At 51.1% G+C, this 12,255-nt stretch overlaps 1 protein-coding gene across 2 annotated transcripts; it reads left to right on the top strand.

Moving 5' to 3' along the window:
- Window positions 1-566: 566 nt before the first annotated feature.
- On the top strand, window positions 567-9,394 carry TRIM45 (tripartite motif containing 45). 2 transcript variants are annotated; one of them, XM_030326142.1, is made up of 6 exons: window positions 567-1,609; window positions 3,277-4,010; window positions 5,285-5,414; window positions 5,994-6,108; window positions 8,102-8,262; window positions 9,121-9,394. In XM_030326142.1, exons 1-6 carry the CDS (start codon window positions 1,122-1,124, stop codon window positions 9,197-9,199), a joined length of 1,707 nt encoding a protein of 568 aa, XP_030182002.1. In that variant the 5' UTR covers window positions 567-1,121; the 3' UTR covers window positions 9,200-9,394. The 2 variants fall into 2 exon arrangements, with proteins under 2 accessions (XP_030182002.1, XP_030182000.1); XM_030326140.1 differs by having other exon boundaries at window positions 568-1,609; window positions 8,136-8,262.
- The last annotated feature ends 2,861 nt before the right edge of the window (window positions 9,395-12,255 follow it).

The following is a 12,255-nucleotide window of genomic DNA, read 5'->3' as shown; positions in this document are numbered from 1 at the left end:
GGAACTCGTGGGCTCAGGCCGGCCGAGCAGAAACGTCCTTCATAGCTTCCGAAGCCTCTGGGACGAGGACCCCTCGTCCTACAACTCCCAGCAAGCTGTGCGCTGAGCAACTGACAGCGCCACCCGCCAATGGAAGGGCCCGGTCTGGGTCCGTGGGCCCAATCCGAGGGCGCAAAGGAGGCCGTCCCCGTGGCAGACCAGCGGGGCTTTTTAAGTGGTCCTCTGGCCTCTCTGGTCGCCACAGCGATAGAGGGATCGTCCCCGTAAAAGGGTGACGCTGCTTATACTATGCCGCTCACTTCCAGCCTCGCTCTTTTCCTCCCCTCCGCCCTAGCCCTCCCGCCGCCGGACCCCCGGCACTTAGCTAGATCCCTCCCCTACCCGTCGGAGTGGCCCGGCGAAGATGTGGAATTTCCAAATCTTATTGGATGGTGGTGGTGTCACTCTGGAGGGAGGCGGGACCCCCAGCGGCGAAGGCCGCCCCTCTCGGACGGTGATTGGACTAGCCTGAGTAGACCGGGCTGGGATTGGTGCGAGGAGGGGCCAGAGTCATCGGGCACCTTGAGCCGAGGTGTCGGGGAGGCGGCGGCCGCCGAGAAGCCGGCCGGACTCGCAGCTCCTTTTCCAGCCGTCTGCGGTCCGCGAAGGGCCGGGTCGAGGGAAGGAGCGGGAGCCCCCCTCCCCACCTCATCACGCGGGGGCGGGGGAGGCGCTTGTCGCGTGTCGGGCGCAGGACTCTTGGGGCCGGAGAGGGGGCCGGGACGCGGGAGGGGGGCGGGTAGTGGAGGAAGTGAGAGGTGCAGGGGTCCAGGAGTTGGCATCAGGACCAGCTCAGGATTTAGTCCTGGAAGTGCTTCCGGGGCGGAGGACTTGGGGGGCAGAGGAGGGCGTGGGTGCGTCTGGTATGGGATGCCATGGAAAGGAGGGGGCCCTCCTAAATAGATCCGTGGGTGGTTCCTTTGACTCTTCTATCATTTTGCCCTTTGCTTTGCCGAAGAGAGAGTCCCCATGGTCTCTGCTCAAATTCTGGAAACTTTCTCTTTGGGTGGGCTTAATCACCTACTACTTTATTATAGAACTACCCAGAGCCTTTCCTGATACTGGGCACAAACGTGGGGAATATGTCAGAAAACAGGAAGCCGCTGCTGGGCTTCGTGGGCAAACTCCCCAGTGGGACTGCACTTGGGAACTCAGGCAAGACTCACTGCCCTTTGTGCATGGGGCTTTTCAAAGCCCCCAGGCTCTTGCCTTGTTTGCACACAGTTTGCACCACGTGTCTGGAGCAGCTGGAACCCTACTCGGTAGTGGACATCCGAGGGGGCGACTCTGACACAAGCTCTGAGGGGTCAATATTCCAGGAACTCAAGCCACCCAGTCTGCAGCCCCAGATCGGCATCCTCTGTCCGGTATGTGACACTCAGGTGGACCTGCCCATGGGTGGAGTGAAGGCTTTAACAATAGACCACCTGGCCATGAATGACGTGATGCTGGAGAGTCTTCGTGGGGAAGGCCAGGGCCTGGTGTGTGACCTGTGCAGCGACAGGGAAGTGGAGAAGAGATGTCAGACCTGCAGAGCCAACCTCTGCCACTTCTGCTGCCAGGCTCATAGGTAAAGATGGGTTACCCCACCTGGTGTAGCTTAAGAGCAGAATTAAAAAAAAAAAAAAAAAAAAAAGTGGTGTCAAGCCAGAAATCCCTTGTGAAGAGATGGGAAGGAAAGCACTCTCAAGTGCCATGTAAGGTCAAACAGCAATATATGCTGTGATGAATACTCTAGAATGGTAGTTAACTCCTGCACCCTTACATGATACCTGTAGTAATAGTGGAATCAAGGTTTGCATAGTCCTTTTGCGGTTTGGGAAGCACGTTCACAGTTTCCTTGGGTCATTAATCGCTTTTTGTATAAAGGATAATGGTAGTGGGTGCTGGCTAAACAGAAGAATATAAGAGCATAGCCCCTGGCCTTGATCTCATTTGATGCCTTGCCACTCTTACAGAAAAGCAGGCACTGTTTTCACTCCCATTTATTATTTGAGGAAACTGAAGCTCAACACTGTGATTTGCCAAGGTCCGCCAGCTGGGAAGGAGTGCGTAACAGAACCGAATTTTACATCTAGGCTGCATTCTGTGCTGCGTTCTGTGCTCTTTCTGCTAATCCACGCTGCCCTCCAAACAGCATAAGGTGCTATTTGGCGGCACCCCACCTCAGCCTTTGCCTTGTACTACCTAGAGTCACTCTGGAGCTTGGTGAGGTGGGCCGGTAGGTGCTTGTTGGGGTGCAGATTTAGGTCTTTCGTGGCATTTGGTGAAGTTTGCCACATGGATCACTCTTTGTCCCTTGTCCACCTTCTCCCCCATTCCAGGGCATCAGAATAGAAAATAGCCATGATTTTAGGATTAGCTTAAAACAGTTTCTAAATTCTGCCTTCCATTTGTTTTCTGGTCTCACCCACAGAACAAGTTAGTAGTCTTCAGTCTATTTTTAACTGGTAATTATGACTGCCTTGCTGCCAATCAAACAGCTGATCTTGTTTTCTCTACAGCCACGTTTCTGGTGCCAGAATAGGCATGTGAGCTCCAAGTTGATATAATGCTAACTGGGGGGATCGCTCAACAGTCATCAGGTTTTCTAGAGATTTCCTTGAAACTCCAGAAGGCTACAGAAAAGGGGAATTAAGAGAACTGTGATCCTACTGACCGTTGATTTCACTCTTTCTAATAATTTCGATGACTCGAGGAAAATTCTAGCTTGCTGCTTTGGGGTGATGGAGGCGCTGGTCATGGAAATGCTTTACCGAAATCTTAGGGAGACTTAATGTCACGGCCAGCCAGACACTTTTTAATTGCCTAGGGTGTGCTGCTGTGTCCTCTTGCATAGTTTCTGTCTCCTGGTGCTGGGTTACCACCATGCTCTCACCTCTAGCTTGCTGAAGGAGCAGGCCATGGCTGTTGTTGAAACTTGCCAAATTCACTCTTCGGAGAAAGTTCCAGGACATAGCCTTAGTGTCGCAACCTTTGGCAGAGTCCCGTTCCAGGCCAGAGAGCCCTAGTCCACTATCGCTTTATTCAATATAGTAGCCCTTTCAAGTAGGTACTATCCCCCCAGGGACAGATGAGGAACTGGAATCAGAGAGGACCCTGTGGTTAGTAAGAGGTTAGAGCAAGGGACCGAACTCAGGTTTCTTTGACTTCAGCGCCCATGCTTTTGAAACTGCCCGACTGTTTCCCAACTGAATTGTCCCCTAATGTCCCGATCCTGGCTCTGTTTGCCCCTAGGCGGCAGAAGAAAACAACTTACCACACGGTGGTGGACCTAAAAGACTTGAAAGGCTACAGCAGGATCGGGAAGCCCATTCTGTGTCCCGTGCACCCTGCAGAGGAGCTGAGACTGTTCTGTGAGCTCTGTGACCGGCCCGTGTGCCGGGACTGCGTGGTGGGCGAGCACCGGGAGCACCCCTACGACTTCGCCAGCAATGTTATCCACAAGCACGGGGACTCCGTGCGGGAGCTTCTCAGAGGCACCCAGCCCCATGTGGAAGCCCTGGAGGAAGCCCTGGCACAGATCACAGAGATGAACAGTGCCCTCCAGAAGCGAGTGGAGGCTGTGGCAGCTGACGTGCGAACGTTCTCCGAGGGTTACGTCAAGGCCATTGAGGAGCACCGGGACAGGCTGCTGAAGCAGCTGGAAGACATCCGGGTCCAGAAGGAAAACTCCCTGCAGCTGCAGAAGGCACAGCTCGAGCAGCTGCTGGCGGACATGCGGACGGGCGTGGAGTTCACTGAGCACCTGCTGACCAGTGGCTCGGACTTGGAGATCCTCATCACCAAGGGGGTGGTAGTGGAACGGCTCACGAAGCTGAACAAAGTCGAATATAGTGCCCATCCTGGAGTAAACGATAAGATACGCTTCTCTCCTCAGCAGAGGGCAGGCCGGTGCCGTGGCTATGAAGTTTATGGGACCATCAATACGAAAGAGGTCGATCCAGCTAAATGTGTCCTTCAAGGAGAAGGTAGGAAGGCATTTGAGAGGGCAGTGGATGGGGACATGGTGTTGAAAGAGGTACGGCTTTTTCAGCCGGGGCCTTCATCCAGCTAGGAAGAGCTTCCTCCTGACTGGTTTACCAAGGGAGAGAGCCATACTGGTCCGAAGGAAAGCGACCCCTCCCTTGCCGTTTCTTTCTGTTTCGTTCTGGTCAGGGTACGGTGCGTAGCCCATACAGGGGTGAGGCGTGACCCTTTTCCAGTTGAGCAAAGTAGTAACTAGCAAGGACCTCAAGAAGCGTGCTATTTCTATCAGATGACAGAGGAGCCCGTGCCCGTAGAAGACGACAGGATAGGCCAGGGCGAAATCCTGCCTGCTCGGAGAGGAGACTGGCAGGCCCCAGAGTACTTGGATCTGGTTCTGAAGAGAGTTTCAGAGGAGTGAGGAAGACAGGGTTATAATGTACTTTCTTCTATGCCCTTTGTGGTTCATGTAAGTCACATCTCAGCATTGGAAAGATTATGATAAGCATTCCATTCAGTAGGGGGAGAAACAATTTCTTTTGACCATTCTGTCCCTAAAGGAGGCATGTCATTCAAACATATAGAGATTGGTCCTGACAGCAAGACGGTACCGTAGGGGCAGGCTGACTCTGGCGCGGGAATTCTTAACTGTTTGGAGGTCACAGATCCCTTTGAGAATGATCTCTCCCCAAGGAACAGCTATTACTTTGGGCACACCATTTCAGGAGATTCTTAGACCCTTCATAAGCCTCTCCAAAGACCACATGGTAGCTCATGAACCGCAGGTTAAGAAGCCAAGTTGCACCTGCTGGACCAGAGGCTGTAGCTACTGAATATTCCCCGCAGCATGCTGGCGGGAGTGCCGAAGATTCGAAGCTGATTAACCGACCCCCCTGCCTGTTCCAGCATGATCCACAGCTCGGGGAGAGCGGTTTGGGGGCTACTACCTTCTCTCACAGGGTCTAGAGCTTCTCTTCTCTGAATACGTAGGTCTGTCCTTAGGATTAGCTCCCTCAGGGCTGAGGTTCAGGTTCAGGATCCTGCGTGATCCAAGAGCAGCTACTGGCTGAGAGACAACCAGGCTCGCCAGGAGGGAGTGCCAAGAGGTATGCTCTAGGGGAAAGAGCCAGAAGAGAAGAAAAAGGAAGCAGGGCCATCACAGTAAACAGGAAGCACAACTGTTTGTTCTAAAGAGAAAAAGCGAGATGGTGTCTGATCTGGGGATGCAGTCACCAATGGTTGGCCTCTGAGATGAGGACTGAGTGTTTATCTTCTGCAGATCTCCACAGAGCCCGGGAGAAACAGACAGCCTCTTTCACCCTGCTTTGTAAGGATGCAGCAGGAGAGAGCATGGGCAGGGGAGGAGACAGCGTGCACGTTGCTGTAGTCCCCAAAGATAAGAAAGACAGGTTTGTATTACACAGTCAGGTGTCAGGGGTCATAGGGGGTGATGAAACTGGAAACTTGAGGCCCTTCCCAGTAGTGATATAACTGCATGGTTAGATCCCACTCCCCTGACGCTGTTAAAAAATGTGATATGACCTGTTGGAGCAGATGTGTTTTCTTGTGTGGGTTTTATGCCAGTACTCAATGCTCTGCCCCTCAGATTGTCTGCAAGATATTCTGTGTTGGACTGAATGGCCCCCTTCTCAAAATTCAGCCCCACTTTGCTACTACATTGTGCTGGGAGTGTATTTTTATGTCTCTGGAATCAGGAGAGAGGAGAGAGCGGGAGGGTACAACAGGAACCCCTCAAAGAACACAGTAACGCTTTCAAGGAACTCATCTGTACATCAGGTTGGATCAGCATTTATGCCGCTTCCCTTCTGCTGTAAAATTAATTTCTGAGACCAGTGGAAGAAGTGTCCTGCTGGGGGATACTTCAAATTAATATCGGGTTGAATGGTGTAGAGTTTACACCCTAAAGTAGCGGGCAGTTGCGGCGGGCTTGTGAGAGTGAGTGGTTATTGAACTCCGTGTGCATTCAGTCCGGTCAGAACGCTGGTACAAGATAACAAGGACGGGACGTACTATGTCTCCTATACTCCCAAGGAGCCTGGCGTCTATACCGTGTTGGTCTGCGTCAAAGAGCAGCATGTGCAGGTAAGTGAGCGGGACCCACGTGTGTGCCTCCCTGGGCTCCTTTCCCCTTGGCTCCTCTGGCTTCTACCATCTCAGGATGCGGGGACATGTCTCATAGGATCAGCTGTATGGAGGGGCCGAATAGAATTCTCTTTTTTACTCTGCTCACATTAGAAATGACCCAGACTTTGCTACTTTTAGCCTTACTAAAGGATGCTGGTGACCAGAAGAACTCTATCCCTACTGTACCTCCTGGCAGTTAGGCTTGCCTTTCATCACTCTCCCAGTTGGAGACTTCTTGATTTGGGAAAGATACCTCAGTCACAGTGGGCAGTCTGCCTGGGAACAAGTATACACATTCAAGCAATATAATCTAGCTCGGGATTTTCCAGCTTTCTTCGGACTGTGACCGGACATACTGGAACTTACTGTAACGCAGTTTGGGAGAGTTAGGCCCTCTCCCCTCAACTGACCAGTCTTCTCTCTGCCTGGCCATCTGCCCGCGTCACTCTTTACATACGTGCTTAGCCATTACCAGGGTTACCACACGACCTCCGCAGCAAGGGTAACACCTTCTGGTTTAGAGATTACAAATTTTTAAAAATTGGGCAATACTCAGCTCCAACAGAATCTCAAGTAGTCACAGGTGTTCCCCGACCAGAAAGCAATACTGACAGGGACAATAAAATACCATAGTGTCGTGATATGTTGGGCCTGTGGTGTGTGCACCAGGAAGACTCCTATTCAGCAGCACTTCCTGCCTGTCTGATTACGGCACGCTGGGGTGGGCCAGGTCCCTTTGCAGACATTCTCACACCTTTTTTCCAAACTGTTCAGGCATAGCGATCATTGTCCACTCGGACTGAGAAACAAACTTGCTGAAATACACATTCCCTGTATAGCAGGATCAGAATTTGAACCCATTTCTTTGAACTCTGGTTTGTTTTTAAAACAGATCATAGGGGCGCCTGGGTGGCTCAGTCGGTTGAGCCTCCGACTTCGGCTCAGGTCATGATCTCATGGTTCGTGAGTTCGAGCCCCGCATCGGGCTCTGTGCTGACAGCTCAGAGCCCAGAACCTGCTTTGGATTCTGTGTCTCCCTCTCTCTCTGACCCTCCCCGTTCATGCTCTCTCTCTCTGTCTCAAAAATAAATAAATGTTTAAAAAAAAAACAGATCATAAACTAGGGGCGCCTGGGTGGCTCTGTTGGTTAAGCGACTGACTTCATCTCAGGTCATGATCTCACGGTCTGTGAGTTCGAGCCCTGTGTTGGGCTTGGTGCTGACAGCTTGGAGCCTGGAGCCTGCTTCGGATTCTGTGTCTCCCTCTCTTTCTGCCCCTCTCCCCCTCCCCACTCTGTCTCTGTTTCAAAAACAAATAAAGATTAAAATAGATCATATACTCTTTAAGGGAAGAGAGATGGAACATTTGAAAGGCTTCTAAGGTGCCACACTCCTCTGCTTGGTGCTTTTGCAGACAGCACGGTTCCCACTCAGGGACAGGCACGTAAGCAACACTTATCAAATATTTGTGGTCTAACGTAGGATAGAAACTAGAGAGTGGAAGTTGTCCTTGAAGGAAAGGGGCAGGTAGGAGAGTTTCTAATTTGAGAATTATTCACCTCCCTCCCTTGCCTGTATCCTTATAGACCTAGACTAAGTGGATGGGTAAATGGATATGTCCAGGGGGGACGGGTGGAAGGAAGGGAGTGATGGCCCAGCCTCGGGGTTGCAGCGCACCAACACCCTTCCGGGACGGAGAAGACCGTGACATCCGTGACGCAGGAGCACAGATTGGGTTTACTCGTGTATCAGGTGGGCCACGTGCCAGAAGGGCCACACACATTCCTCGACTCTCACTGCATTTGTACCTGGCGCCATTCAGCCGAGCACCCAGCTAGTTGCCGCCCCTAGTCTGTTTCCCTGCCGTGGTCCCTGTCCTCCACGGCCAGGCCCTGGGACTTACACCGCATTTAGCACATGTGACGCTCAGCACACCCCTGTTGACTCATAAGGTGCTGTTCTCTGCTCTTGGTCCAAACACTGAAGGGCTCACCATTCACTGTGACTGTGAGGAAAAGGCATCGCTCACACACGGGCGTGTTTCACTGCTGCACGTTCTGCTCCAGCGGAGGCCAGAAAACTGCTCGCTGTGCCTGTGGAGGCACCATGCCAGGTAAGGAGGCTCGCTCTCCAAGTCCTGCCCCTGTCGGCCTGTCTCCCAGCAGTGGGGGTCACCTACCGCACAGCCACTAGGTTTAGGATGTTCAGACATAGGCTTTCTTGCTGGGAATATAATCTGTGCCTGTAAATATACCACAGTTCTAGAAGTTTCACTTAACGCTTCTTTATTCTGAAAAGTGAAATCGTAAGCTGAAAAGTTCGGAGTTCTTTTAGTTTTGATACAGTTCGCCAATCTTATGAGCCCTATGTTCTTCCCCAGGACATTCGATTTCCATCTGTGCCCTTTCCCGCAGCCTGGCACTTAAAAACTATAAGTCCACTCTGTTCCTTTTAAAACCTTAAAGAAATTCCAAGCAAGGCAGGGATGGGGAGAAGGTCTGGCTCTTTCCTTGGGGGTAGGGGCATCAGCTCAGGCAAGAGATCTAATTATTTCTTTTAAAGTATTCTACGGTGTTTGTGCTCTGATGGCGGGCCTTAAGATGGGCTCAGGCACTGTTTTGCATAAACACTACAGGAACTACGTTCTTTTTTACTTCTGCCACTCTTCCCTTCTCTCTTATTTCAATTCTTTTTCAGTGAAAATCCAAACCAGCTCATCTCCTTGAGTTAGCAGAACGTTAAAACAACACTCTTCTTAGCACTTCGGCTAACTGACAGTCTTAACTGACCGTCTTCAGCCCTCGGGAGTCCTCCTGCTATGGAGGTGACAGTTTGTTCTCCTCACCGGGTTCTTACTAAACATTTTCACATCCATGAGTCTAAACGTTGCCAGAAGCTTTAGTTTCCCTGGTGAACTTCTGGACTTCACTCTAATGGCTGTCTTCTGTCTCCTCTCTGAACCACCATGCAGGTGGGTACCTGGGCTGTGGCCACGGACACAAAGGTCACCCAGGCCGCCCGCACTGGTCATGCTGCGGGAAGTTTGCTGAGAAGTCGGAATGCACATGGACAGGTGGGGAGAGTGCACCAAGGAGTCTACTCAGGACCGTAGCCCTCTGATGCTTTCCTGGCTATGCGGTCAGCTTGTCCGAGCGGTGCCCAGCGCAACTTCAGATGACCAGAGGACCCCAGACATTAATTCTGAAGAATCTGGTAGAATTAAAAACAAAGTGCCTTGTCTTATACTCTTGAGTTCCAAGTCCTTTTTTGTCAATTCCTCACTGATCATATGTGTGGATGGCCGAGCACAAGGGACCAGCACATTTCTCTTCACGGTGATTGGCAGTGTTCACTCTTTTGTACGGGAACCAAGGGATCTGTGCAGTTGGAACTTATATCATTGGGATGTTTAGTTCCTTACTTTTTTTGTTTTTGTTTTTAATGTTTGTTTATTTTTGAGAGAGAGAGACAAGGTGTGAGTGGGAGAGGGGCAGAGAGAGAGAGGGAGACACAGAATCTGAAGCAGGCTCCAGGCTCTGAGCTGTCCACACAGATCCCGAGGCAGGGCTCGAACCCACGAACCACGATACCATGACCTGAGCCGAAGTCGGACGCTTAACCAACTGAGCCACCCAGGCGCCCCTAGTTCCTTACTTTTGAATGCGTAACTCTTTTACTTCTCCCTGAGCCACATATTTGCTATTTTCATCAAGGAATGAAAGCCTTTCATCATATCCATTTTTTGCTAGCGCACTCTACATGGATTATAATGACTTGCTGTTCAGGTGAAGGTCCCGGCTTGACCCGTACACCACGCTCATCTCGTACTCGTAAGCCTGGATTACTCTTTGGTCAAGGCCATACAAGTAGTAGGAAAATAAAGGAACAGTGTTGAAATACCACCTCATAAATTTATTGCAGTTCTACTCACGCCAGGCAATCTTGATACGTTCATCCTCCTCACATCCCTCAGCCCTGTGTCATTTAGAGAGGAGTCTTCACTTTTGTCCGAAAAGCCAGGGAGTTAACTAGAAGCTTTGAGTCCTAGAGTGCACCTGCTTAGCTGTCAGAGAATTCTTGGAAGAGGAAGCACACAGTGCCGGTGCCTCCTCCCTGCCCAGGGCTTCACTGTATATATTTGGTGTTTCCTTCTGGACTCTTGATTTCTTATGTGGCAAAAACTCAGCATGTATTAAGGATAATTACTGAAATCGGCACTGCAAGATCCATTAAGAAGTAGGTGACTCATTTGAGCAGTGAATTGGGTCAGGCAAAGGAAGTGAAGTTAGCAGATGAAACACACGACTGTCAGGTCATCATGGAACACGTTCATTTCCTCCTTAGGGCTCACAGATAGGAGCTACGTCGGAGCCGTAAATCCAAAGGTGTTCACTATGTTCTCATCCTTTTCTGGGAAGATTCCCCTCCATGCTCTCTAACCCACATCTGATCTTCCCAGAAGACACTGATGGCCCCATGACCCTCATGAAGTGTTAGCTACTTGCTTTTCCTCACTCCTTCCAACTGCTCCAACCAGAGCTCAGGTAGGTGTCCTGTTAGCTCATCATTGCTGCTTTCCGATCAGTGCTTCTCAGCCAGGCGTGACCTTGGGGACATTTGTCCTTGCTACAACGGGGGCTGGTGCTCGCTCCTAGCATCTATTGGGTAGAAGTCAGGAACTGCTCAGTTTAGGACAGCTTTCTGCAACAAGGAAATATCCAGTCCAAACTGCTAATGGGCCGCTGTTGAGAAGCCCTGTTCCTGGCCATTACCGCTCTTTTTTTAAAAAGTGGCCCGCCATGGGGCGCCTGGGTGGCGCAGTCGGTTAAGCGTCCGACTTCAGCCAGGTCACGATCTCATGGTCCGTGAGTTCGAGCCCCGCGTCAGGCTCTGGGCTGATGGCTCAGAGCCTGGAGCCTGTTTCCGATTCTGTGTCTCCCTCTCTCTCTGCCCCTCCCCCGTTCATGCTCTGTCTCTCTCTGTCCCAAAAATAAATAAACGTGGAAAAAAAAAATTTTTTTTTAAAAAGTGGCCCGCCTTGAAGCTGATGCCTTTCTATAACTGACTGCCCCTCCGTGGTTCAGCATCTACACAGCCCCACATCCCTCCTCGTTCCTTGAAGATTTTAGCACCGAGCTTGCTGCCGCTGCAGAACCACTCCTCAGTGTCAGAGTAATTCAGTGTCCACACAGCCTTCTTAATTCCAAGACCCGTTCTCTGTTCTTGTTCCCCCTACCTCAGCCAGTCGGTCACCCCCCGGACCTGGCTGGATTCCAACTGCACCGTCTGCAGAGTTTGAATTTCGAGCCTCCTATGACCACAAGCTCCCATCTCTCTGGCTCACCCACTGTAATAATCTGACTCTGCTCGGGAACCCACAACGCAGTGCCTCCACATGCTTCCCACCATTCCCCTCCTGCCCCCATGTGCCTTCCTTCATCCTCTCTCCGCTTAGATTCTCCAGACCATCATTACAAACCTCTCCTGCCTGTGGTCTCCCTGTCATTCGTGACAAAGCCCCCGCTTGGATCCGACTCTCCACCCAACCCTGCAGAAATGATCCTGGAGAAAAACACAAGAACAAGAGGACTAGCCTTACTTTAAATCCACGACCACTAATTTCAGTGGGCCCTTAGCATCGCCCAGTTGCCTCACAACATCTCTCTAGTCTGTTCGCTCCCCCACCCTGAAAAGACGAAATTATTTCTTACTTTCTTCTCAAACTCCCCTTTCCACCCAACTTCCCCTCCCCACTTATGACCCGGCCTCCTATTTCACCAAGAAAACCAAAGGATTCAGAAAAGAATCCCCTACCTTCCCACCACATCTACGCATCTGCTGGCATTCGTATCAAAAGCAAACCTCTATACATGTGGGGTCTGTACTAGACCCCATTCCATCTCTCCAACCCAGGAACCTTGCTCCCAGAACTCCCCACTCTGCTCACTGCTCATTTCAGAAAATAAACATGCTACAGTATTCCCCCGCCCCACTCTCCAAACAACAGGTTTCCCTTGATTTTTGTATTAGTCTGTTGGGGCTGCTATGACCAAAACCCACAGACTGTGGGGCTCAAACAACAGAAATTTCTTTCTCCCATTTCTGG

The sequence above is a fragment of the Lynx canadensis genome, chromosome C1 (genome assembly GCF_007474595.2).
Source record: "Lynx canadensis isolate LIC74 chromosome C1, mLynCan4.pri.v2, whole genome shotgun sequence".
NCBI lineage: Eukaryota > Metazoa > Chordata > Mammalia > Carnivora > Felidae > Lynx > Lynx canadensis.
Note: the sequence above shows the minus strand (reverse complement) of the source record. Positions and strands in the feature narration are given on the sequence as shown.

Coding starts and splice junctions, on each gene's coding strand:
- TRIM45 (XM_030326140.1), top strand. CDS start 1,122: ATGTCAGAAAACAGGAAGCCGCTGCTGGGCTTCGTGGGCAAACTCCCC. Junction 1,610..3,276: donor TTCTGCTGCCAGGCTCATAG/GTAAAGATGGGT, acceptor GTTTGCCCCTAG/GCGGCAGAAGAAAACAACTT. Junction 5,415..5,993: donor CCCAAAGATAAGAAAGACAG/GTTTGTATTACA, acceptor GTGTGCATTCAG/TCCGGTCAGAACGCTGGTAC.